This window comes from Tenrec ecaudatus, chromosome 16 (genome assembly GCF_050624435.1).
Source record: "Tenrec ecaudatus isolate mTenEca1 chromosome 16, mTenEca1.hap1, whole genome shotgun sequence".
Classification (NCBI taxonomy): domain Eukaryota; kingdom Metazoa; phylum Chordata; class Mammalia; order Afrosoricida; family Tenrecidae; genus Tenrec; species Tenrec ecaudatus.
In genome coordinates, this window is record NC_134545.1 from 62,499,284 (window position 1) to 62,526,566 (window position 27,283).

Sequence of the window (27,283 nt, forward strand, 5' to 3'; positions counted from 1 at the left end):
CCTAAAAGTCAGAATGCTGGTATAATGAACACATATTCCTTTTATGAATTTCATGAGTTGTGCTTGTTAAGACCTACTGTGGAGTTTCATCTTACTTGTGGGGGAGAGATAGATATTACATAGTATATGGTAAAAAAAAAACCACTTATAGTTCAAATGATCCTTGAGTAGAACGTAAACCACCTCCAAAGAACGTACATAGTGGGAGCTTATTAGCCACCATCTTTTAAAAGTGGTAGGTATCCCCATGTTAAAACACTCGCCCTTCGGTCTGTTTGAGCAGCTAATACCGTGGCTGGCCTCTATTAAAGAGCCATGTAAAACCAAAAACCACATTGCTGGGTTGCCACGTTAGCTCCCCCTGTACAAGACACCTGCTTGTTTGATGTGACTCCACCGTATTTATTTTCAATTATAAGAGAGAAAATGATGGTGACATTGAAGATTGCTTTAAACTCAGAACAGATCACGGCAAAGCTTGCTGGGAAGGCGATCGATTCTCTCCTTAACCTGGCTTCTGGTCTTTCCCTGCAGGTTTCTGGTGAGCTTTATGGTGGATGCAAGAGGTGGTTCCATGAGAGGAAGCCGGCACCACGGGATGAGAATCATCATCCCTCCCCGCAAGTGTACAGCTCCCACCCGAATCACCTGCCGTTTGGTAAAGAGGCATAAACTGGCCAACCCACCCCCCATGGTGGAAGGAGAGGGATTAGCCAGTAGGCTGGTAGAAATGGGTCCTGCAGGGGCACAGTTTTTAGGGTAAGTTGATTTGTCAATTTTAACCTTGGCCTTCATACTACATCTTTGATTTTCTTTACCCGTAGTTAACTAGTAAAATTACTTAGCCTGGACCCCATTGGTTGAGTACAATTTTGGTGGTGTCAGAGGTCACAAAATTGTGTTATTCTCGGCAGTGCTCTTAGGGACTTCCTTAACCCGGTGCAGGTCAAAGCTTTTACTAACCAAGAAGCATGCTCTCTGCTCAGTAAGTGCCCAGACCCCTAACAGCCCCCATGGAAGTCAAGGGACCATTCTTAGGGGAACTGAATGCAGATGCTGGAATTATGTCACCGCGTTAAGTAACGAGCTCTTTGGGGATGTGTCTCCTGACAGATAAGTGTTTGGGCCGACAGTCTTTTGTGCTCTCGTGTTCTGCAGACAGGAAGTCCACACTGAGGCCATTTTCAAGGTGGCCCTTGGGTGCAAATCAGGCAGGCTCTGTCGCGACTGGCAGTGTGTTCACAATTTCCCCTTCTTGTTTCTCTTCCTGCTGCATGGATGTTATTCAGTAAACTGCATCTTCCCACCAGTCCTCCCCCTGTAAATGAGGGTGAGAGCTTGGTTAGCCGAATCCTGCAGCTTGGGCCTCAAGGAACAAAATTTATTGGGTAGGCTCTTTATAGACAAGATACAGAATGTGTACATTCTTTTTTCATTTTCAGTTTTCTTCTGTCACTCTCATAATCTTCTTCTTGTCTTATTTAAGTTTTTAAAAAATGCTTTCAGTTGATGTGTGTCACTGAAAGGAAAAAAAATCATAGTGGCTTGACCTGACGTCGCCCCGCTACCTGTCGTGTGCCTCTCAAGCATGTGGGACTCGCTGCAAGCATTCCGCTTTCATAGCTCTGTGCTTTTTGTCAAGTATCATTTTGTTCTTTGAAATGTTTCCAGTGCATATGATATTTTTTAGGACGAATCTTTAATTTTAACTCAGTGACAGAGAAGGTATTTTGCAGGTTTTGAATCAACTCTTGCTGTAAATGATACGAATAATTATATAGAGAGAAATGTCTACAGAGAAAGTGAGGTGCAATTTTAACATAGGGACTTTTGCGCTCTCGGTAGTCCTTATTGGCATGGAGAAGGAAATGTCATCAGCCAGCAAGCTGATTTTGAAAATATTTTGAGACAAGGCCTTGAAAGTTAACTAAAGAGGCCGCAGACAGAGAGTACTCTATAAAGTGATTAAATTACTTCGTTTTGGTTTCTTAAAGCTGAAGTGTGTTGGTATTTGTCGCTTGCTCGCTCGTCAGTTTGATTGATGTTGTCCCTTGGCAGTTCGCATGAAAACACCTGTTGTGAAACGTTATGCTTGGCTTTCACTTTGGTCAAAGACCCCGTTCATATCTTCTCCCAATTGTTGAATGTCACACGCAAAACCACATTTCTTAAATACTTACAGAGACAGTATCTGATACATTAACCTGCAAAGATTGTATCTCGTTCTTACCCCCCAAAAAAGAAGATTTAATGCCCAATTATAATATGGTAAAACACTGTGATTAAACACCCTAACAATGTGAAATTATTAACAGTCTTGCCATGGTTGAAATGGTTTCTACCTATCAATAAATAAATGCATTTTATAATTAGTTTTTAACTGTCCTTAATTTGGATTATCATTATTTTGCCAAAAGAAAAATGATATGAATTGTCCCCAGGCTGAGAGAATGCTTGCATAACAAGTCAAGTATTTCTATCTGTTTTTACTCATGATCATACGATTTCCACTTTATGCTCTTGATGTAAGCCTGCCTCTGCTCTCACCATATGTACACCAACTCTTAGGTGAAGAAATGAGATTACATACAACCTCTGTAGGAGAGTAATGATACTGTCTACTTAAATGTCATAAAATAAAGCTGCACAATCCAACCACATAGACTGTGCGTGGTTGTGGTCTGCTTAACTCCGTGAATCCCTTTCTAGTGCTCATGAATTGAAAGAGTGGGTTTCCCATGGCTGGATTGGCTACCTTCAATTGCAGCCATTCTTTCACATTGCCTTGGGCAAAAGGACACGGTCAATCCTCGGTGTGTCAGTGAGTGGCGACTTCAAACCAAGGAGTCCTTTTTCAGAGAGCGTGACTAGTCATTGGACCAGAGGTTCTACTGACCCAGGAAGGCATTCCCGTTTCACACATTGGAAATCGCAGAGACTGTACCTGAAAGTCATGGCCAGTGTTACAGAGAGCCGGATATGAGACTGAATTCTTGTGAAGGGGGAAGAAAACACCCACCAATTAAAGAATTAGTCTTTCAAACTAGGAAATGCATAGAATTTGTGAAAGAAATGACTGTGTCCTTTTAAATCATTAGCATTTTAAATACTATCAAAATCTCCATCCTTCAAAAAGGGGGCCGACTTTCTATCTGCCTGCTAGTTGATCCTAGTAGTTTTCCACTCCTTGATTCCGAGTTCCGTTGTGTACGTGCTGAATACTTTCCCTCCACAAACCCAGTGTGTCTCAGAGCGTCGGCCCTCGAGCTGTTTGCGGATGGGTGAATGACGGCATGTTCCAGGCTTCTAATATTTACTATTTCATTAGCAAATGATTCTGCAGCTTTGAAATCACCCCCAACCCTAGTGGCACCTCTTATTTTCAAGGGAATAATGTTACTGAAATGCTTTGTTAAGTATGCTGCTATAAGTATATTTAATTAGATACCAAAATAATGTGGATTTTTTTTCCAGCCCCGTCATAGTGGAAATCCCCCACTTTGGGTCAATGAGAGGAAAAGAGAGAGAGCTCATTGTTCTTCGCAGTGAAAATGGCGAAACATGGAAGGAGCATCAATTTGACAGTAAAAATGAAGACTTAACCGAATTACTGAATGGCATGGATGAAGGTAAGGAAGATGACACCTCATCTCTGTCCTTCAGCAGAAATCACGGGAATGGACAAATCATGGGGTGAAAAGATGGTGTCTCAATTGCACGCATTCGTGTTGAGCGCTAGGACTGGGCTCTGGAGCATTTTTCTTGTCTTCTCTACCAAAGGCACAGGGTTCTGTTTAACCTAACCACCTTTTTCATTTGGTTTTTCCTTCACAATCCAAATGCACCAATGGTCTGGTGACTCTTTCCGTCTTTAATCTTATGTGTGAATTTTAACAAAATCCAGTGTTTGCTAGCACAAATAGCTGAAGAGAGAATGATATTCTTGTGGAACTTAGGCAAAAGGTGAAGGCATTCCTGAGAAATGACATTCACATTTTATTTCTGGGCTTATTCTTCCCGAATCTTTTATTTTATCTGACTCCATTGTCTCCCTGAAGAACCAACTGGGTGCGTTTGTCTCCCATGCTTTCAACTTGTTATTGGGAGGGACGAGCCCAGGGAGGAGAACAGCATGTCTGGTAAAGTAGAGGCTCGTGGAAAAAAAGAGCACGCCCTCAGGGTTGGATTGCCACGGGGGCTGCAACAGGGGCACAAAGAGCAGGAGTTTAAGGATGACCCAGGAGTGGCCGTCATTCATTCTGTTGGTCACTGGGTGGGATCCAACTTGACGCAGTACCTAACAGCAACAGCGCAACCGAAGGAGCTGAATATGAATTTTGCTACATTTCAGTTTTCCGTTTTTCAATTTGAGTACACGTGATAGCCTTTAGAAGTAGAACAAAATTTTTTTAAATAATAACTTATGGAATAGACTTTAGATTTCATGCTAACATGTTTCCATTCTGTTCATAACAAATCATTTCAGAGGGGGGAGCGGGGAGGGAGGGGAGAAAAAGAAGAGGACCTGATGCAAAGGGCTTACGTGGAGAGCAAACGTTTTGAAAATGATGAGGGCAAAGAATGCACGGATGTGCTTTACACACTGGATGTATGTATGGATCGTGATAAGAGTTGTATGAGCCCCTAATAAAATGGTTTAAAAAAAAACCCCAAAAACAAATCACTTCAAAGAGAAATCAGCCCGTTCAGAAAAATGATGCCCCAAACACTGCCCTACTGAGAACCCTGCCTCTGCCCTGGATTCTGTGGTTATCTTAGAACTGGTAGGAGAGTTTCTTTGCTACATTTTTAAAGACTAGATAAACCTTGGTTCTTTTTTAGAGAATTAGGATGAAATAGAACTACTGTAGATTTAAAGAACCAAGCCCTCGAGGCTACTGGAAAAAAAAATGAGGGCCCAATTTTCCAAGAAAATGTAATTTTCTTTATCTCTTGCATTTTAAAATAATAAAATGAGGGACGCACTGCACATATTTTTATAACTGAAGCTCAGGCTTCTACCAAGTCTAAGCCCAACTTACCACCAGCCTCCTCTCTCCAGGGGCCCTTTACTCTTTCTCGAACATGTTGGTTCCCCAAAAGAGAGGCAGAAATAAAAACCGATCTTAGGGGGGAAACCACAGCAAACATCAATCCTCTCTTCCTTGAAGATCCAGCCAAGCAGAGTTCTAACTGGGAGAAGATATAAGCACGATTTAGGAGATGTCACACTTTTGTTACTCTACCCTCTGTTTCCCTCCCGTTTTCTGTTGTTAGATATCTGTTTATTAACGAGATAAAACAGCACTTAACATGAACCAGTGACCACCTTAAAGCTGAAGACAACCTGAAAACTTTACGGAAAGAGGGAATATTGAGCCGTGCTATCATTGTTTCATTTCACCTCTGATGTCCCTAGTTTATAGTGTCACTTTATCGTCGTCCGTGGCAACTGACTCTTGATTATGCCTGTCGTGTTTTCTCTGTTCACCAGTTTTCCTTTCACCCCTCTTTGCCATGAATGAATCGGGGTGCTTCTTTTATAACTACTCATCCTACTGCAAGCGCTTCTCTGGATATTTAAAACCCTTACAGGAAGACCTGTCTTGGCTCCCACACTTACTAGCTGCAGGTCTAAGCACTCCGTCTCTCTAAACCTTGGTTTATCTGACTCGTGAGCCGCATAGTACTGTGTGTCGCAGAGGGTGATTATGGAGGAGTAGGGGGGCTACCGTATGCAAGGTGCTCAGTCTGATGCCTACTCTTAAGAACTCCTGGATCAAGGTTAGTCATGGTCCTGGATGCCATCTTCCATTTTGCAAGCAGTGGCTCGTGGCTGAGGGGGCAGGTGACAGCTGAAATCCTGCCTCCTCCACTTGCCCAACTGCCCTGACACTGGCAGGACAGTTCCTGGGCAAAGGGGTGCTCCCCTCCAATCTGTGCAACACTGCTATCTGGTGGCTGAGCCCTGGACCTGCAGCGCGGTGCCCACTGGAAATAACAACTCACTGCCATGGCGTTGATACCCCATTGTGGCAAACCTGTAAGGCGGAGTAGACCTGGCCCCTGTCAGGAAAGCTCCAGCTGATCGCCAGAGCTGGCTGGTGCTCTTGAACTGCTGACCTTGCAGATGGCAGCCCAATGCACAACCAGTGTGGCACCAGGGTATCTTGTCTACCCTAAAGAGATACCTTTTAAATGAATTAGTGTATATATGATATCTATTTTTAATTATCACATACTTACTGAGCCCCTTGTGTATAACAGATACTGCCTATCTAGCAGTGCTCATTCCAAAATTATAACAAGTGCCTAGAACCCACCTGTGATGACAACTGAAGGAGGACTAATGAAATCTAATTATGACCTATCTAAATTATGAAGTATTAGGAAGTCACTAGATATATTTTTATTATCAAACAATAGATGCATGCTTATGATGTAATATAAATGAAAATGAAATATATTTATAATCAATTAAACATTTTGTTTAATATGTATAAGCTTAGAGATATATAGTCTCACACATGTATGTGGTGTGTGTGTGTATATATATATATACACATATATATGTTCTTGCTCTCAGGTGCCCTAGTGTCAGTTCTGACTTGTGTTATCAGGGGCCTTCAAGTGGGATCCCCTGGATACCCTTTGTTAACTCCAGTTGGGATCGTAGTATCCCTGATCACAACTGATGGTGGGATACTCAGCCTATCACCCCCAACGAATCATGACAGAATAGTCGATCTAGAATTCCGCATTCTGGACTTCTGATCTCCCAACTAGTTGCCTTTCCTTCTACAACAGCCTTTACTTCTGTCTCTTCTCTAATGAAGGATGCTTTGTGTCTGAAAGTACTTCATGTAGAATAAAAATGTCACATGAATATCAGCTGCAGTTTAAAATTTCCATTATTCATAGAATATCCTGTCCTGTCGAGTCTCTATGAGCCAGCGCTGACTGGGTGGCAGTGAGGGTGTGTTTTATTATATAAGTGTTCCCTCCCCTTATGACTCAAAAGGATGTGATCTCTATTCAGGGGGGAAATTATCATTGTAAAATAAGGTGGAATTAAGTGTTATTTCAATTACTAGCATGTCCAGGGCCAAAAGCATCAATGATTATGCCAGTGAAGTAGGCCCATTAGGAAGGTTTCATCCTCATAGGAGGCCAGAATGACACAGAGGATAGTTGGTCTAGGTATAAAGAACCTGCGGCTATCACTAGTGTCATGTGGCAGGAACAACCTTTGCCTTTGGCAGCAGGTATCTGCCTTGTCTTAGAACTTGTCAATTCGTTTTTGCTAAGCAGAGAAAGAGATACTGCTAAAAATACCTATTATAATAATAACATGAACATTCATCTTCCTCACGCACTCACACACAAAATAATAATCACCTGAAGGTGCGCCAAACGGAATCCACTCTGTAGGTTTCGTTAAACTTTTACTTAGGCAAACCTAAAAGTCGTAATCACAGACTTGAATTAAACACGTTTCAAGTTATGTCTTCAAAGTCAGACTCAAAGAGTGTTTCGTGGTTATGCCGGTCCTGGGAAGAAAAACAAGTAGAAGAATCCTTCCTTGTCAGGCACCGTCTGATTGGTTCTCGCCCATGGCGACACTGTGCACAACAGAATGAAACACAGCCCTGGTGCTACGCCATTCTGACAATTGTCCCGATGCCCGAGCCCAGGGTTGCAGCCGCGGTGTCAGTCCACCTCCTTGAGGGCCTGCCTCTCCACTCCACTTAACATGATGTCCTTCTCCAGGGACCGATCTCTCCTGACACCATGTCCTCGGAGGTCTTTAAATTAGAAATCAGAAACATGCCAGCCCTGAGCTTAGTGAAAACCATACAGCGTGTGTGAAATAACACCATATTTTGAAGATTTAATACACACAAAAAAGTGAGTGCTTTTACACACCATGTTGAAGAGTACTGTTCTAGATATACTTAAATAAGACATATTATTAAAATTAATGTAATGTGTTAGAAAAATGTAAATGACATAGCTACCTTCCTTTATGTTTCTGGTAGAAGGTGCTTCTCTGGGTAGTCTAGACCAGGGGTCCTCAAACTTTTTAAACGGGCCAGCTCACTGTCCCTCAGACCCATTGGAGAGTCGGACTATAGTTTAAAAAAACTATGAACAAATTCCTGTGCACACTGAACATATCTTTTTTTTTTTAAGTAAAAAAACAACGGGGAAAAGCACCTGTTATGCAATAGGAAAAAAAATTCTTTTTTCTTAATTTATTACCAACCTTGATCAACAATACTTTAGAAATCGGTTCTTAGTTAGAATCGACCACTATGGTCCATTTGAATTTAATTTCCTCGTTTGAATTTCTCAACCATGAGACAAGCTAACCTCCAAGTGTCAAGTCTAACTGTAGGAGCAGTTAAATATTGAAAGTGCATTGTGTCACTCTGTGGCGTAGACGGCACATCTATCGGCGAAATCTAGTACGAGTTTAGAAAAATTCCAAAGGATAAAACAAAAATCGAACTTAACCCACTCAGGATTGTAGCTGGAGTGCATTTTAAAAGGAAGGGGGAGGGGTGGAGCCAACAGCTGCTTATTAACCTGTAGCAAACTTCTTTCAGTCTATTGCAATAAACCTGGGATTTTAAGTCAATTAAACAACGATTGCACTATGGTGAAAGGAAATTATCCTAGAGCAGACTCTCGACCCCAACTATTCAGGAAATGGGATACTGGGCTGAAGCAAATGAGCATTAACATAATCCCGTTTTGTAAATGTCTGTAGGTGTACATGTGCTGGCCAGGCTTTGTGGAACTTGTTTTAATGTGCCACAGTGAAGCCAACGCGGACTCCCAGTGACTCTGTACAATCAGGTGAAATATTGCCTGATTCTTGTCCTCCCGTTATTGCTATGTTTGAGCTCCCTGGTGCAGCCCCTGTATCAGTATCCCTGAGGGACTTCCTCTTGTTAGCTGGCTTGTCCTTTTACCCAGCACAGTATTCTTCCTCAGGACTCGTCTCTCCTGATAACGTGCCCAAGTGCATGAGACAAAGTCTCACTTCCTTGCTTCTAAGGAGCATTCTGACTGCTTCCTCTAAGACCGATTTAGCCATTTTGAAAGTTCATGGTGTATTTAATAGGCTTCATACTATGGAGGGATCAGAAGGAATTGGCTCTTAGCACTCCAAAGATAGTGACGAGGTCTTAAGATTTGGGCATCAGCCTCCGTTGCCTTTGTTGTCTATTGACTACTGTGGGGCCAGGGTGTCAGGTACAGCAGGTCCAGGCCCCGTGGGTTCTATTGTATCTGTAAATGCTGACTCATTTGGACTTCGGGGCATTTGGCTCTTACAGAGTGGCTAGTGGGATTAAATAGCTGACCATGCAAGCAGCAATTCAAAACCTTGAAAGATAGAAAGTAGAGTTGTTTTTTTAATCACATTTCTCTATATATCTTTAAACACTTCATAAACACACATGGTTAGCAGTTACGGTTTTCAGCAACTTTTAAAATATGGGCAGTCATAAATTCTGTGAATTGCTAAAACCAAAGGCGGAAGCAAGAGCGTGTATCATCATTTCCAGGTATCCTGTCTCGTCGGCACTGAATGCATTGTGCGAAGCTGAGTAGCAATAGCATTTCCAGTAGGACACTGTTAAATATGACTCAAAAAGTCGATCTACAAAGATGGGAACTAGATGCCAGCACTGAGTCATATACCATATGACTGATGGTATCAAGGTTCTTTGGGACCTTAGTACCTGTGACTCTATAATTATTAAAAGTTTTTAAAAATTGTAAAGAAACCTATATGCTTATGTCAAGGGAGGAAACTAAAAAACTCATTGCTATTGAGTTGATGGCAACTCATAACAGCCGTATAGGACAGGCTAGAACTGCCCCTTTCAGTTTCCGAGACAGTAAGTAACTCTTTACAGGAGTTGAATGCCCAGTCTCTCTCCCAAGGAGCAGCTGGTGGTTTCGAACAGCCGACCTTGTGGTTTGCTGCCCAACTAGCCACCATTGTGCCACCAGGGCTCCATGGAAGAAAAGCCGAGTTGTATCATTTCATGTTATAATGTGGTGTGGTGTGTGTGCACACATGTGTGCTCGCCTTGTTCCTGTAAAGACTGACAGTCTTAGAAGCTCTGAGAAGCCTTTCTGTTCTGCTATCAGGCTCACCGTGAGTTGGAGTCTACTCAGTGGTAGTCATGCGTAGGTCAGGTGTGTGGGCCGTGGGTGAGTTTGCGACAGGAGGCACAGATTCAGAGGGAGCTGAATTTTTATTCCAGAGAGAGGAATGGTTATAATTTCCCAAAATATTTTAGTGAAGTAATTGGTTCTTTTGCTTCATATATCCCTCAGGCATGTTCAGTACTATACATTTGTCTTTTATTTTATTAATTTACTCCAGTTTCTCTAACATTTAGTTCTCATCTTCAAAGAATTCGAATAGAATTATAACGAAAGCAATTCAGATTTGTACAAAGTAGAGGCATTAAGATGGTTTGGATTTTGTTTTTAATCTCTAATGTGTGCATTAGCTCTGCCGCCTGCTAGGTCTGGCTCTCTGTTCCCAAACTATGTACCTTAGGGGAAAGCGTGTGGCTTTTATAACTTCTTAAATGTCCAAAACTATAGTGAGTGATTTTATATCATTTATCATATCTACCTAGAGGAAGATTTTCTTATCCTGGTCAGATAGATGGGAAATGTAGGGCTCAGTAAAGTCCAGGAAGTAGTCTGGCAGCTCAGGTTCACCGGTTGCTGAGAGAAACTTGAGGTTAAGGTAAGTATCCAATGACTCTCCACAAACACATACCAGCGAGTTTACCCTTTTAATTCTAATGTTTTAGGACTCTGATTTCTTCTATCCCTCCATAGAAGGTACCAGACACCTTATTCTTAGAGCCAACCTGAGCAGAACATTCACTTGACCAAAAATTAAACCGTCGATTAAAACATTAGCCCTTTGTGAAACGCTTGAAGTGATGTTCTCTCCTAACTGACCGACTCTCAAACCGTTTTCAAAATCTTACAGCAAAAAGAATACTATTCTGACCTCACTAGGTTACAGAGACAGTAATCACGTGCCTGGTTAGCTTAGGGCGGGCACCACGGATCAGGGTGATAGTAGAAAGCTTTAAGTCTAAGTACCTCATGGAATCAAAGCATGAACATCAGTCCCATTATTAATGCATCATTGTAGTAAAGTTGCTATGGCCTTTATATTTGCAAAACAGTAAATTGTTTTTATTTTCGTGTTCAAGCGTGCAATTACATAGAATTTTCTGTCCACCTTTTACAAATAAAGTTACTACGAGGTACTTAAATGTATCGTTCATCCAGGAAACCAATCTGTAGAATATTCGCTTCTATTCCTTGGGAGAGCAGAAAGTGCCGCTGTGGTCAGACCTTTCCGTTCATGATGTCGGTGCGAGGTGCCTTCAAGCCAGGGGCCGCTCCCAGCAACCGTGTGTCCAGTAGAAAGAAGCGCCGCCCGGTCCCGTGCCAACAACACGAATGTTGCTGTGACGGAGCGCATTGCTGCAGCCAGTGTGTCAGCCCATCTCCTCTTAGTCACTGACTTTCCTGATGTCCCCAGTTGGCCAGCCACGGTTGTCCATTCATCTAGGAGTCCATCGTGTATTTAATAGTCTTCAGCAACATCATCATTCAAAGGCATCACTTCTTGTTTGATCTTCCGATTCCTTGTCCAGTGTTCAGGCGCGTAGGAAGGAACTGAAAATTCTATGGGCTGAGAACACTTTAACTTTCCAAGTGACATTTTTCCTCTCTGATTTGCTGAATGGCATACATTCCTTGACTTCCTGACAGCTCCTTCAAAGGACATTCATGGTGGATCCAAGCAAACTTAAATCCTTAACGCTTCAGTTGGTTCTTCATTTTATTATGGTGCAACTTTTTGGTACAGTTTTAAGGTTTTTTTGTTTTCTTTTCATCTTGGGGGTTCTACCAGTCTCTGACTAGTAAGCCTCGTCTCTTTTATGATGTTGGGTCTTGTTTCATACGTTCCTCCCACTCTATCCAGAATCTTCTAATATGCTCCCTTTCAAATTGGTGGACTGTTATGCTAACGGACTTTAGTGTCTACTGATTCTGCGGTCCTGCACCCGGGGCTCATACAGCTTATTACCTCAAGGTACTTGTTTATATCTAAGACGTTTCTACAACTACCTACTATATGCTCCTCCACAGTCATATATTTGCAGCAAAGGTAAATACCTACAAAGGGGTAACCCCAAAACCTGGAATTGCGCTGGACAGAGCGGAGCTTTCATCGTGTGCTTTTTTCCGGCTAGGCGAGCATCAGGCAACTCATTCTGAGTTAGTGCATTGCCTGGGAAGTTTCTCTCTGGCCACACTGAGTTTTTTTCATAAAAGCAGTTTTGCGCAAACCTCACTTTTTTATGATGGCCAATTTAAGAAAACAGTGTGTGGATGTGGAATTTTGTTTCCTACTAGGGGGATAAAAACCTCATTCTGGATGTCCATCAACTTGCTAAATGGACAAAAGTGCATTTGCAGTTCATTCCACCAGGTCAGATTGTTAATCAAGCTTTCTATTTAGAAGTTCTGAAAAGATTGCATAACAGTGTGCGACCAAAAAAAGGCCTGATTTGTGGCAGATGGGGGGCTGGTTTTGCCACCATGACAATGCATCTACTCACACAGCCATCTCAGTGTGCCAGTTTTGGGCACACACAAAAAAACGGCATGCCTCTCTTGCCTTACACACCTTCCTTATCTGACCTTGCTCTCTGCAACTTCTCTCTGTTTCCATGAATGAAGAGGGACATAAAGGGACAGTGATTTGATGACATAGAATAGGTGAAGAAAAATAAGAGGGAGGTGCCGTCAGCCATCCAACAGATGAGCTTGAAAAATGTTTCCAAGAATAGAATTGCAGATTTAACTAATGTATTGAGTGTAATGGAGAGTATTTTGAAGGTGATAGGGTTGTTCAGTTTAAAAAGACAATTAAATACATAGCTTTGGGGGGAAATTTTCTGGATTTATTCGGGTCCCCCTCATATATACAAGAATTCTCAGTCCAATATTTTATATATGTATATGTGTGTTCATGTATGTTAGTGTGGTTAAGTCAGCTTTAACCTAGCTTTAACCCATGCATAGCTGAACGAACCACTACGTGGTTCGCTGCCATCCTCACTGTTGTTGCTACGCCTGTGCCCGTTAATGCAGCCACTGATCTTGTCGAAGGCCTTCCTCTTTTTGCTTCCCCTCCATTTCACCAAACATGATTGGCTCTCCTAACAATATGTCCAAAGGATCTAACATGAAGTCTTGCCATCTTTGCTTCTTAGGAGTTCTCTGGCCTTACTTCTTTCAATATAGATTGGTTCAGCCCATGATTCAGTTCCGTATTCTTCTGTAGACCACAATTCACATGCTGCGTTTATTCTTGCGTGATCCTCCTTAAACGATGTCCAACTTTCACGTGCATATGATGCAATCGTGAATACCTTGGCTCGTGTCAGGTGCACCTCGGCCCCTAAAGTACCAGCCTTGCTCCTCAGGATTCTAAAGAGGTCTTGTGCCGCAGATGTATCTAATCCAACATGTCTTTTGATCGCTTGACTTCTGCCTCCATGAGCATTGATTGTGGATCCAAGTAAGACAAAATCCTTGACAACTGCCACCTTTTCTCCATTTACTATGCTGCTACCTATTGGTCCAGGCGTGAGGATTTTGGTCTTCTTTACATTGAGTTGTAATCCATGCTGAGAACTACAAACCTTGATTTTCATGAGCAAGCCTTTCAAGCCCGCCTCGCTTTCAGCAAGCAAGGTTGTGTCATCTGCACACTGCAGGTTGTTAATAAGCCTTCCTCCCATCCTGATACTGCGTTCTTCTTCATCTAACCCATGATTTGCTCAGCATACACACTGAACAAGGATGGCGCGCATCTCTCCCGATTTTAAACCTGCTTCTCTATCTGTATATAGGTTCTCAATGAGTACAATGAATCGTTCCAGAATTCCCATTCTCCTCAAAGTTATCCAGAGTTTATTGTGGTCCACACAGCCTTTGTACAGTCAGTGCACCGCAACTCAAGCTGCTTTCTGGTATCTCTGCTTTGAAGCAAGATCCGTCTGACATCAGCAATGATATCCCTTGTTCCAGGTCCTTATCTGAATCTGGCCTGACCTTCTGGCAGCTCCCTGTCAGAGTGCTGTTGCCGCTATTGTAGGATGATTGCACACACACACGCACGCACACACGCATGCACACACACCCTATACTCGAGTATAAGCCAAGTTTTTTAGCACATTTTTAATGCAGTTTTTGTGGTAAAATTAGGTGCCTCGGTTGATATTAAGGTCGGCTTATACTGGAGTATGTACGGTGGGGTGTGTGTGTGTGTGTGTGTGTGTGTGTGTGTGTGTGTGTGTGTGTGCATGCATTCCTACCCTTCCATCTTACTTTGATGTATCCTGTATTATTTAATATTTTACCCATAGAATCCTTCAATATTGGAACTAAAGGCTTAAATTTTGCTTCCGTTCATTCAGCTTGGAAAATGTCAATCATGGTTTTTGCTTTTAATATTGTAACTCCGGGATTTTGCACAGTCCATTATAATACTTCAAGCCATCCTTTGAAAGCGTGTGTTCACTCTTTTACACCATCACGTCTTCCTTTTGTTTGAATTATTCTGCCTTTACATACAAGTTGCAAAGTGTCTCCTGACATCTGTGTTGGTCTTTTCTCTCTTTCCTATGCTTTAAATGACTTTTTGTTTTCTTCACATGTGGTGTCCTTGATGTCATCCCAAACTTGTCTGGTCTTTTATGCATTAGTGTTCAGTGTGGCAAATCTTTTCTGGCGATGGTCTCTAAATTCAGGTGGAATAAACTCAAAGTTATATATTGACCCTCCTGGGCTTGCTTTAACAGTTCCTTCGGCTTCCATTTTAACTTACAAATGAGAGATTAAGAGTCTTTCTCGTCCTCCCCTGCTGTCCTTAATCTGACTGATAATACTGACAGTCTCTGTTGTCCCTTTCTACTGATGTAAGTGATTTGATTGCTGTGTATTCCATCCAGCAGTGTCCGTGTGTACAGTTGCTATTGATATTGAAAAAAATTATTTGCAATGAATAAGTTGGTCTAAAATTTTAACATATGATCTTTGGAATCAGTTCTGTCTTCAAAGCCTTTTTAAAAAAATGCTTATCCTTCTATTTTGTTTACAACTGTCAGATTCCAATCACCAGTAACTTAATATATCTCGATTATTTCATCAAATTTAGACTGTAGAAATTGGTAAAAAGCTAGAATTTCCTCATCCTTGGCATGTCTGGCTATAGTCATATTAACTGGTCTTCCTTGTAGGTACATGGATACTATCCTTTTCCTGACAGGGTTGTACTTAAAGATGGATTTTGAAATGATCTTCTTAATCGTGATCATCTTCAATATGCCATGTAGTCATAATCATTCAGTAATAATTTAGTCATCTTCAATATCCCCCAGCATGGTAGACTCTATGATTGCCTGATTCAAAACAGACAATGCCAGTCCATTTCACCGATGCCTGGAATATTAATCTTTATGCACTTCATTTCATTTTTGATGACTTTGATTTTCCTAGATTTGTAATTCGTAATTCCATGCTCTAATTATCCCTGGACATTTTCAGCTGTTTCTACACACATAAAACCCCCCAAAACTTTGACCCATCCATCTAGCCATTCATTTAGGTTGAATCTTCTTGGAGGAAGCAGTCATGTTTTGACTTTTGGGTACCTTCCCACCCAAAGGACTCACCTTGTGGAACTCCATCAGTACTAGCCATCAGGGTTCCAATAGCTAGCTTTCCAAGACCAGCCTCTCAAATTCTTCAACTGTCGTCATCTGAAAAATGTTCCTGCCTACTATAGGTGGCTCTTTCGGTATTTGAAATACCAGTGGCCTAAATTCCAGCATCGGAGCAAAACTCAAAGCCCCACAGTATAACAACCTGGCAGATTAGTAAGACTTCTGTTCATAGAATGGGCCGACAAGAAGTCACACCCTCTTAGGAACTATGTTTGCAGGTCTCTTCAGTACTTCTCAGGTGATCGGGCACCATTTGTGGGCAGGCCACGTCTCCGTGCCTTCTCGCCTTCCCCGCTTCCTGAGTTTAGATTCTCATCTCAGTTCCAAAACGGGGCTGCAAAGCTTGGCAAGTCACTTGACCTCTCTAATCTCAGAAAAGATACCCCTCACTAAAATTCTGTGGGAGTGAAATCATAATTGACCTATCACAAAGTAGACCCTTAGTAAGCATTCATTATAAGACTTCCTTCCGACCAAATCTACCTCTTTCACAATTCACCTCTTTTCCCTCTCATTTTCTTTTCTTCTGAAAGCTTTCCTAGTAACTGATACTAAAATTCAGATGGACCTCATGGGTTCTTTTGTAGTCCTGAACCTTATAAATCATCCTCAAAGATTAAAAGCGCATAGTTATTCTTATGGTTACTGGCTAACCTGTAACATTTTAAGGCCTTTTTCCCCTTTAATTTTGTAGCTATGGGATAGTTCAAAACATCCTTTTTTTATTTTTCCCCGACAATGTTATTTATTAAAATAAAAATAAAATCTGACATTCTTTTAAAAAACAAAACTATTGAAAAGAAACAGGTATGTTTTTTTTAATTTTGTCACATAAACTCGCCCCTCCCCCCAATATTAGACCATGTCAGTCTGAGTATATACGGTAGGTACCCCAAAAACATACAAATAACAGAGGTACCCTTCCAGCAAATCCTAAAAGCTGTCAGAAACTGGGTGTAGAGTGTGTCCTTGGGATCTTCTCGATTTATGTCCTTCGAACGCCGAGCTTCTCCATCGACTGTTCCTCTGCCGCATCTAGATGCACATGAGCACTTCAGCCCTGGGGTGGCTTCAGTGACTTGTTCAAAGCTGCACGGTGCAAATGTGGTCGGGCCACACTGAGTAATCAACACGGCGACTCCTCCCGACCCATTTCCATTCACTTTCAGGAAGTGAAGCCGCTCTTTATCGAGGCACGTGCCTGCAGTATCATCCCAGAAACCGCTAAGAAACGCACATCCCTCTTGTACATCTTTTGGAAGATGCCTGACTCCCTCTGGTGTCTTCAGACTGCTTTTGAGGAAAGCTTCTCTTTCACTCATTCTCCTCAGTGCAGAGCCAGGGCATCTCTCTGTCGGAAGGGTAGAATCCAGTGGCAGCGTCATCTAAGTGATTTGTACCCGAGAACTCCCAGCCTGGGTACTTGGCTTACCAGTTGTATGTCGGAAAAATCTCTCCTACCAAAGGCACATTCACCTGCATTTTCTGTGGTTGTTTCAGTATTTAAAGTAGTTAAGCTGTTTGTCCAGTGGAATTTTAAGTATTTATGGCAAAGGGTAGTGATTGAGCTTTGGGTTTTTTTCGAAGAGACTTTCAATTACATCAATACCCTCTTTCGAAGAAACTGTCTTTTCTCCAGTGACTTAAAATCCAAATATGTGAATCTAATTCATACATATTAATGTAGATACATACATATATAAAAAGCAAATATCATGCCTTACATAGATCATGTGTGTGCGTATGTGAAATTGCTATGTCTGTGTATATAAGATTAAACTTGAATGTCTTTCTGGGTTCTTTATCCTTACTCCTCTGCCTGTACTTACACAGGCACCATAGTATTATTGTGGTACTTTGAAGGGTGTTTTAAAGGAGCCCTGGCAGGCAGCTTTGGGCTGCCAACTGCACTGCCAATGAGTTGAATCCACCTGTGACTCAGCAGGAGAAAGATAAGACTGGCAGTCTCAGAACCGTGTACTGGGTCACGGTGAGGCGAAATGGACTCAGTCGCAGTGAGGTTTTGAATATGACCTTCAGTACCCTCAGGGACAAATGTGCTCTCGCCAGTCCACGTTTTCAAAATATTCTGGGTGAAATTCAAATGCATTGTTCTGTTTGATTTTTTGAATCATTCGTTCTTAATAACGCTACCAGAATTCTGCGTGAAAAATTGCTTTTTAAAGGAGGTTCTACCTGGTGACCTGCGAGGGAGGGATTGGAGTACTGGCAAAAGAATGCCGGGTAGATGGGCGGAGAGGTAGTCTTCGTAATGCAGACGAGCCAGGATCCGGTCCGAATCAATGGAATGGCAGGAAAATGTGCTATTGTCACATGGGAATCAACTAGACTCTTACCATTACGTCTGAGGGGAGCTGTCATTAGATCGGGGACCTGGGCAAATGGTGGTGCCCGCACAGGGTTCGGACAACAGGGGAGGAAGTAGACACGGAGCTGGACTGAGCGGAGGAAGGGGTTCATTTAGAAAGATCTTGCGTTTGATGTAGGAGGGCTGTCAGTGACAGACAGAAATGGCTGTTGGGGAGTCCAATCATTTGGGTAACAAGTGCTCAGAGGGCCCCAACCTTCTGTTTTAGAACCGATCGGACATACTGAAGTCAACTCTTCCCTCTTGTGAGGCCCTGCTCTTTTCTGGCTGATTCCAACTGTGGGCAGCTTTTTTAAGTAAGGTGGATGTGCCAATAACCCAGAGGGAGGTACTGCTGAGGGGAAAGGTGTCCATGCATGGTAAGATGCCAACGTCGTTCTCTTCAGTGAAAGTGCTTTCCTATAAATTCTGCATATGAAGAGCTGTGTAATATTTTAGAGAAGTTGATCTCCACCTTTAGAGCCACTACAGATTTCTCTTGATTATAAAGAATCTGCTCATACTACTGAGTAGAAACCGTCTTGATTGCCTGAATGACGTCTCCACTTGCTTCAGAGTGGTGTTCTCATTGTTCTCTCATTTGTTTGTCTTTTCAGAACTTGATAGCCCAGAGGAATTAGGGAAAAAGCGAATCTGCAGGATTATCACAAAGGATTTCCCCCAGTATTTTGCAGTAGTTTCACGAATTAAGCAGGAAAGCAACCAGATCGGCCCTGAAGGTGGCATTCTGAGCAGTACCACGGTGCCTCTTGTCCAGGCATCTTTCCCAGAGGGCGCCTTAACCAAAAGAATCCGAGTGGGCCTCCAGGTAACTTCACCAAAGGTTTTCCTCACTCCAACGTAGGCAGCATGCGCTGCTGGGTGGTGGGTGGGGGGTTGATCATAACTCACTCTTAATGATTTTGGTAAAGAGTGCATTAGGCAGTTTTAAGAATCATTAATCTATTTCAAATGAAAAGGGACCACATGAGCTCAAGCCCCAAGGTAAAGCACTAAATTAACTTAGTGACTTATTAAATAAGGTTCGTATTTCAGGGCTTTTGTATATGAAAGTGTCGCTTGCGTTCTTACGAAAGACAACATTTTTAAACATAGGTTATTGGTCTCGGCATGTGAAACAACAATAGCATCTAAGAGCACATATACCAATCTTTCAAAATCATTTTTGGTGTGATTTATGTCACATACAAATCAGAAATAGTGAAACTATATGCCTCAAACTTTGGGGTTGATTTAAATAAGTCATAATCACTGGTTTAGATCCAAACCATTTTGAAGTTGATATGGTTTGGAAAGCTGACTGTAAATTTTAGCAAGAAAAGTCTTGTCTTATATTTATTCATGTCAGTTAGACATGACATCGTTCTTTTTCTAATAAAATCAGGGAAATAGCTTGGAAGTAAGTCAGTTTGTAAGTAAGTCAGTGACGTGTTGGCCGTAAAAGAGACCACTTTACACATCAGTTACCACATGTGTAGGGCATTATCTTCACTGCCTCCCATATTTAACCAAATGCAAAGAAAATCAAAGTAAACAGTTAGGTTTTGTAGACTAGAATTGAAATCCTGTAAAGCTATGAATGCCTTTCTGTTCCTTCATTCTGAAACCCTCAACATTCTCCCGGGCAGACTTGCCATTGAGGTAATTTACGGAATGCTTTCCATGGGTTTTGTTGGCAACTTTCTAATTAAGGAAGCACGCCATTTCTCATTGAAAACCCCTTTCTCTGTCTCTAGGCCCAGCCTGTTCCAGATGAAATTGTGAAAAAGATCCTGGGAAACAAAGCAACATTTAGCCCCATTGTCACTGTGGAGCCGAGGAGGAGGAAGTTCCATAAACCAATCACCATGACCATTCCTGTGCCCCCGCCTTCAGGAGAAGGTGTAGCCAATGGGTACAAGGGGGACACCACGCCCAACCTGCGCCTTCTCTGCAGCATTACAGGTGTGCTTAAGTCGCTGCTGTGCTTCTGTGGACGCTAGTACTCGTAGGGATTCTACACAAAGACGTGAGCCTTTGAAATACTGTGTCAGCACTCTGAGACTAGGAAAGAGAATAAAAATGTTTCCTATTAACTTGTAAGGAATCATTTAAGTGACTGGATTCATGACGCTCCTAAAACTTTGGTAACACCACACATACACACACATTTAAATTCACAGTAATAAACCACTTTTAAGGTGCTGGAGATATCTTGAGTCAATTAGAGCATTCAGATGATATCTCGATAAATTCTGGAGATCCCATACAGCACCAGTAGGAGCGAAGTGTTGGAATATAATTAAAACATTCTCTTATTCTATGTCTACTAGCAAACTCCAGTGAATTGAATACACAGGGATTATGAGAACATATTTTGTGATAAGGACCTGCGATGCAGAGCTCAATCCCCCACTAGATAAATCTAATCTATGTTTTAACTGATAATCTAAGCTTAATAAAGATGGTTCAATTTTTAAGGGGTTATTCTAATAACTGATTTCCTCTTTGCCTCTGGGAAATGCAATGGTTCTGTCAATACCAAATGAGCTGCTGGTTAGCTTTCTTAAAAAGTGTGACCTATTTAATATATATATGAATTGTATGGTCTTATCTGAAACGACACATCATTATACTTATACCATGTACTTGAGAAATGTGGCTGCCCCAAGGTTAAGCCATTGATTAGTATCCAGATAATCAGAGATGTAATTGCTATGTCTAGTATTATCTTACAAGAATAGTAGCCAGTTAAAACTACAGCAGGAGAGTCAAGAAGAAAACTACTTTCCACGCAGGCCATTCAGTTGCAGTTGCTGAAGTTTTGCTAGTAGCTGTCGATACAGGCAGACCGGGGTAGTAATGAAACTCTCACAGGAGCACTTCCGATCAGAAAGCCAACATATCTGCTGTTGTTCTCGCAGGGGGCACCTCACCCGCCCAGTGGGAAGACATCACCGGAACTACTCCTTTGACATTTATAAAGGACTGCGTCTCCTTTACAACCAATGTTTCAGCCAGGTATGGAAATAGGGACTCCAAAAGCAATGATGACTTTGTTTCATGATCTTTTAAAAAGTAAAAAAAAAATCATTGTGCTCAATGCAAGTGTGATTTTTTTCCCTCCTTTTAATGGTGAAGTGGGTACTAATTTAAAAGCCTCACTTTTTAATACAAGCCATTTTATCCAATCCTCAAGCGCTAAGGTACTTGACCTGTTCCTTCCAACAGGAAATTCTAAGCCATTCTTAAAATTATAGGATTTCCCTTTCTCTCCCACTCCTCCACCTAAAACCGTCTCTTCTTCTAATGGTACAGCCATAAATTCCACAGGTAAAAAGTAGAGAACAGGTCTGTGGAAATAGGATAGGCGAGATGAACAATCTGGAGGAGAAACCAACAGGACCGACGGTTCTGGGAGGACATGGGAGAGGGGGAGGTGGGGGAAAGGAAGTGGTGCTAACAAACCCAGGGACAAGGGAACAAAAGATGATCCAAAATCTGTGGTGAGGAGGGTGTAGGAGACCTGGTAGGGCTGGATCAAGGGCAATTTAACAGAGGAATTTCTGAAACCCAAATGAAGGCTGAGCATGATAGTGGGACAAGAGGAAAATAAAAGGAAATAGAGGAGAGAACTAGGAGGCAAAGGGTATTTACAGAGGTCTAAATACAGGCATGTACATATGTAAATACATTTATAAATTATGGGGAAATAGTCTGTGTACATATATTTATAGGTTTAGTAAAAAGGTTGCAGATGGACATTGGGTCTCCACTTAAGTCCTCCCTCACTGCAAGAACATTTTGTTCTATTAAACTGTCATTCCATGATGCTCACCTTCCCAACATGATCACTGAAGACAAAGCAGGTGCATTAAGCAAATGTGGTGAAGCTTGAAGATAAACAAGTGACCATCTGGCTGAGAAGCAACAAAGCCCACATGGAAGAAGCACACCAGCCTGTGTGATCACAAGGTGTCAAAGGGATCAGGTATCAGGCATCAAAGAACAAAAAGGTATATCATTGTGAATGAGGAGGAGTGCGGAGTGGGGACCCAACGTCCATCTGTAGGCAACTGGACATCCCCTTACAGAGAGTAAGTGGGAAGGAGATGAGCCAGTCAGGGTGCAGTGTAGCAACAGTGAGACATACAACTTTCCTCTAGTTCTTTAATGCTTCCTCCCCCCACTATCATGATCCCAATTCTACCTTACAAATCTGGCTAGGCCAGACGATGCACACTGGTACAGATAGGAACTGGAATCACAGGGAATCCAGGATAGTGTTGAGGGAATCAGGCCAGTGGTGAGAGTGGCAATACCGGGAGGGTGGAGGGAAGATGGGGCAGAAAGGGGGAACCGATTACAAGGATCTACATATAACCCCCTCCTTGGGGGACAGACAACAGAAAAGTGGGTGAGGGAGATGTCGAAACTGTGTAAGACATGACAAAATAATAATAATTTATAAATTATCAAGGGTTCATGAGGGAGGGGAAAAAATGAGGAGCTGATACCAAGGGCTCAAGTAGAAAGCAAATGTTTTGAGAATGGTGATGGCAACAAATGTACAAATGTGCTTGACACGATGGATGGATGGATTGTGATAAGAGTTGTATGAGCCCCAAATAAAAAGATTTTTGTAAGTAGAGAAAGGAGTATTTATTATGCATAAGAAATGGACAAGAAATATATGGGAGAGGAAAGTGGAAAGAAATCCTTAGCAAAACTATATTTAAATGTACACTAGGGTCCTGTGTTTGACAAATAGAGTAAGCATTTTTTGCTTTTACATGAGCGAGTTAAGTCATATTTGGTTATTTGCTTATATACCTTCATTTTTTAAAATTATGAACCTTTCGTAGATTTGACTTTAAAATCATCTCATTTTTATTCTGCTTTTTTGCCAGGTTTTGGCTGGCGGATTGCCATCAGGTTTTAGAAACTGTTGGCTTAGCCACGCAATTGTACAGGGAATTAATATGTGTTCCCTACATGGCCAAGTTTGTTGTTTTTGCCAAGATGAACGACCCTGTCGAGTCCTCCTTGCGGTGTTTCTGCATGACAGATGACAAAGTGGACAAGCCCTTAGAGCAGCAAGAGAATTTCGAGGAAGTTGCAAGAAGCAAAGACATCGAGGTACCTCGTTCACAAACACAAGTTCTTTTCGGTACATCCGGCAGGCGGGGGGTCTGTCCGCGAGGTAAGGGCACTCACTAGCAATATCAGATTCGTTATGGATTTTACTTTTTGTGTCAAAACGCAATAGAAGTTCAGCCTCAAACGATTGTGTGACTCTGGGATTATTTTATTTGACGCGTGGGACAAATGAATCATCATGATCACCTGTGTTTTTCTGTGACTGGGCTATTTTCACAGTCACCATCTCTATGCATTTCCCATCATTTTATTTTGCACAAGAAATACCTGCCTAAACCAGTAGGTAGGTAGCAGTTAAAAATAAAGATAAGGTTCCTTCCAAATCTGTAGGGATAAGGGATTGATGTCAGGTCCTCTCTGCAACATGTCTGAACTGATCAGAGAGCCGTATGTAATTCTGCTTCGTACATGTGGATGGCATGCCTTCCGTTCACAACTGCTGAATTGCGGGCCAGTAGGGTTTGGCTTTTTGGTAGCAGACAGCACCACAGAAGTAATTGTCTAATAGATAAAGGCCACATGGAAACATGTCGACCTTTTATTTTTATGTTACTCACACACTCCAAAATGTTCAACACAAATTGACATCAGCTGTGTGTTTCATTTACTCTGAAAGGTTCTGGAAGGAAAGCCGATATATGTTGATTGCTATGGAAATCTGGCCCCACTCACCAAAGGAGGACAGCAACTTGTGTTTAACTTCTATTCTTTCAAAGAAAATAGACTGCCATTTTCCATCAAAGTAAGTCATCGTCAAAAGAGGCTCTGTTATTATTTTTTAATGTGCTGAAATGATTAGAAACAGGCTTTAGTGAAGTATGCCACCCAGCCTGAACTCCTAAGAACAAGGTCACGTTTTGTCCAATTTAACCAAATGAACTTTCCAGTCAGTAAACGTTATGACTAGGCAAAAACAGGTGTTAACTTTTAAACACATAATACATTTTGATGGTTGAAGTAAAGTTTGTAGAGTCAAAGTAGAATAATCAAATGCATCTCATAACTAGATAATTTGCAGTAATCGAGCAATGAGTGAAACCCAAATTTAGTATTTGGTTCATATTCAGTCGAGCCCAAGAATAGTCTAGAGAAGGCTTCCACTTCAGGTAACAGGAAGATGCACTGTTGTTCTTGTTGTCATTGTTTGCTCTTGATATTGTTACTAAAACTGTCTCGCCACTAGGCTCTGAGCAAGAGAGATCGTTAGACAGGAAGAAAATAGCTAAAGCCCAGAATCCAGAATGGATCTTCAGGATTAGACAGCAGATAGCATGATCCTATGATTCGGCCAAGAGATGGGCATTCTGAATCTTGTCAAGTAAATGTGACCACCTACTTGACATGTAATTGCTAGTCCCACCTTTTCCCGATGTCATCCTTGCCCTTGGATGGGCTTTCTAAAACAAGCAGACCTGACCCTGAGAGAGCGAGCTCCAGAAAGGTTTTTGCTATAAACCTTCAACTCTCCGCATTCTTCTAGATTAGAGACACCAGCCAAGAGCCCTGTGGTCGCCTGTCTTTTCTGAAAGAACCAAAGACAACGAAAGGATTGCCTCAGACAGCTGTTTGCAACTTAAACATCACTCTGCCAGCACATAAAAAGGTATCTTTTGAGACTGGTGTGTGTCCACTTGCCCTGGCCTGGCCGAAATGGACCTTTGGTGTGCACTGGAGGAATGCTTTGTAACAGGGCAGCTCTTGGTTCAGCTCGGGAGTAGGAGTCTCTGTGTGTAGACTGAGTTTTGTTACTGTGGTGTCGATCCCTGTGGGTTGTATGATGCAGTCTTCTGTTGATTGCTTCCGCTTCCAATGGACGTTCACAGGGGTTTTGTTTGTTTGTTTGTTTTGTGGTGTTTATGCTTTCAAATGATGTCACACTTCATTTGCTGTGGATGTATAGTTCTTGATTTTTATTTGGGGGGAGCTGCTTTTAATTTGCTTTGCTTTCTGAATCAGCTTGCGTCTTGTGCTCCGTGCTCAGTCCTTTCCCTCTCCTGATATTCTTGTCCCTGCTGCCCATTATAATATTCCTTGTCTCTGCATTGCATCTTGGAACCCAAAGGAGGCAGAGTCAGATCACGATGATGAGGTAATGTCAACACTTCTGCGTTTATTCTTGCCGAGGTAGACTAGAAATGGATTCTGGGTAAAAGAAGGAGAGTGGGCTCGTGTGGGCAATGTCTTCATTCTGTTTTTCGGCCGACCTCTGCTTAGGTGAGAGAAATCGGCATGCATTCTGCGTTAAAGAATGGCTTCGCAGCTCTGCAGAATGTGTGGAAGGATGTTTCAGTAGATTCAACAAAACTATAATCCATAAATGGTAGCCGAAGAGCAAAAATTTTTAAATATTTTCAAATGTGAATAGTATATATATATATATTTACATCTATCTTTTTAATATTGAGGGACACATTTTTACCTAGCATCCACTCAGAACTCGTAAGTCCAGAGATCATGTGAAACATGATATTTTAGTGTGCCAAGATAGTTAATGTGGTACGTGATTAAAAAGAAACCCACCCCACCCCCCCACTGGCCATTGATAAATATTTGCTTTCTATTTAAAGAAATTCATTTTGCCATTTTTATAAGGAGACAGTATTCAGCTGAGACTTGAATCAGTCTTTTTTTGTTAGCGCCTCTGCTTCTCCAAGTTATAGCACAGTCGGATGTTCTTCACCCACACATCTGTCCGCAGCCAGACAGCTCGCTAGCCTTGTTTTCGAACGATACCGTTGACCCGCTTTTAACGGTCATATCCAGACTTTCTGCCTGTGAGCCCACAGAAACAGCAGCGGTCATAGAAATGCACTCCACGTGCCGTTTTTCTTGAAGGGCCTCACGTAGAGTGGGTGTACGTGGTGATGTTTGTGCGTTCAGTCTGAAGGGATTGGGGGAAATTGACGCTTAGCATCCGAAGTCTCTGTAATGCTCGTCGTCTCTGTAACTCCCTGTAGTGTGCTGTGCGGTACTCTCATACTTGCTAAGTAACGGTTATTTGTGGGAACACGGGGGAGGGGGGGGGATGGAGAAGCCAGGTAGGATGTTAATCAACCTTTCCAAGGGGAAAACATGTAAGAAACATCAAAGATAGATGAGATGTCAACATGCCAACCTACAACAGTATTTCAGGATTCCGAGTGTCTCCAGGAAGTTAAAAACACGGTTGTTTCCTTTTTCTTTTTCAGACCGAAAAAAATGATAGACGACAGAGTTTTGCTTCCTTAGCTTTACGTAAGCGCTACAGCTACTTGACCGAACCGGGAATGAGTGAGTTTCCTAACACATTTACTAATAATCGATGTGGAGTTTGATAAGAAGAGACATTTTTTCTATACACACTGAACTTGGGGGTCATTTGGAAACCCAGTGACCCCCCAAAATTGCTTTACAAGAAACATCTGTCCTGAAATCTAAGCAATGTCGTGTACACAGTTGAAGATATGAAGTGTAAGCACCCTTCGGTAGTCGCTTTAAACACCATTTTCACTTAGTCATTAGTTAATGTACGATGAGCATCGTGTATGGTTTGATTTAGCTTCACTTTTACTCTGCGCTCGAAAGACAAGTGCCAATGTACCTTTAGATTTGTGCTCTGAAGAGGAAATAAATATTGCCCCTGAATCTGTGATAGTTATTTGAGCTGTCATCTCATTTTTCTTAATATGGTTAGCCGTTTTCCCCTGGTCCTGGCTCCTTTTTCTTCCCTCTTTGCAGGAATTTTCTTTTCCTACCTTCTTGACGTAGCCTTTTAAATGTTGCCTACTTTCCTGTTTCTCTCCCCCTTTCCTTCACTCTTTGCCTCTCTCTTCCTTTCTTTCTGTCTGCTCCCAATGGCTTCCCCACCCAACCTCTCGCTTTTCCTCCACTGAAACGTCCACCCTAAGGCAGGTCATCA

General features: G+C 42.0%; 1 protein-coding gene across 2 annotated transcripts in view; it reads left to right on the forward strand.

Annotated features, from left to right (window-relative positions):
- ANK3 (ankyrin 3) overlaps positions 1-27,283 on the forward strand; it is a 367,935-nt gene that overhangs the window by 285,111 nt on the left and 55,541 nt on the right. Inside the window, exons 27-36 of one of the 2 annotated variants that reach the window (XM_075534954.1) lie at positions 535-759; positions 3,475-3,629; positions 18,843-19,054; positions 19,983-20,190; positions 21,150-21,246; positions 23,136-23,364; positions 24,002-24,127; positions 24,866-24,988; positions 25,448-25,474; positions 26,574-26,655. In XM_075534954.1, coding sequence (XP_075391069.1) covers positions 535-759; positions 3,475-3,629; positions 18,843-19,054; positions 19,983-20,190; positions 21,150-21,246; positions 23,136-23,364; positions 24,002-24,127; positions 24,866-24,988; positions 25,448-25,474; positions 26,574-26,655 — 1,484 coding nt within the window. The remainder of the gene's footprint in view (positions 1-534; positions 760-3,474; positions 3,630-18,842; positions 19,055-19,982; positions 20,191-21,149; positions 21,247-23,135; positions 23,365-24,001; positions 24,128-24,865; positions 24,989-25,447; positions 25,475-26,573; positions 26,656-27,283) is intronic. The other variant, XM_075534955.1, reaches the window with a different exon arrangement.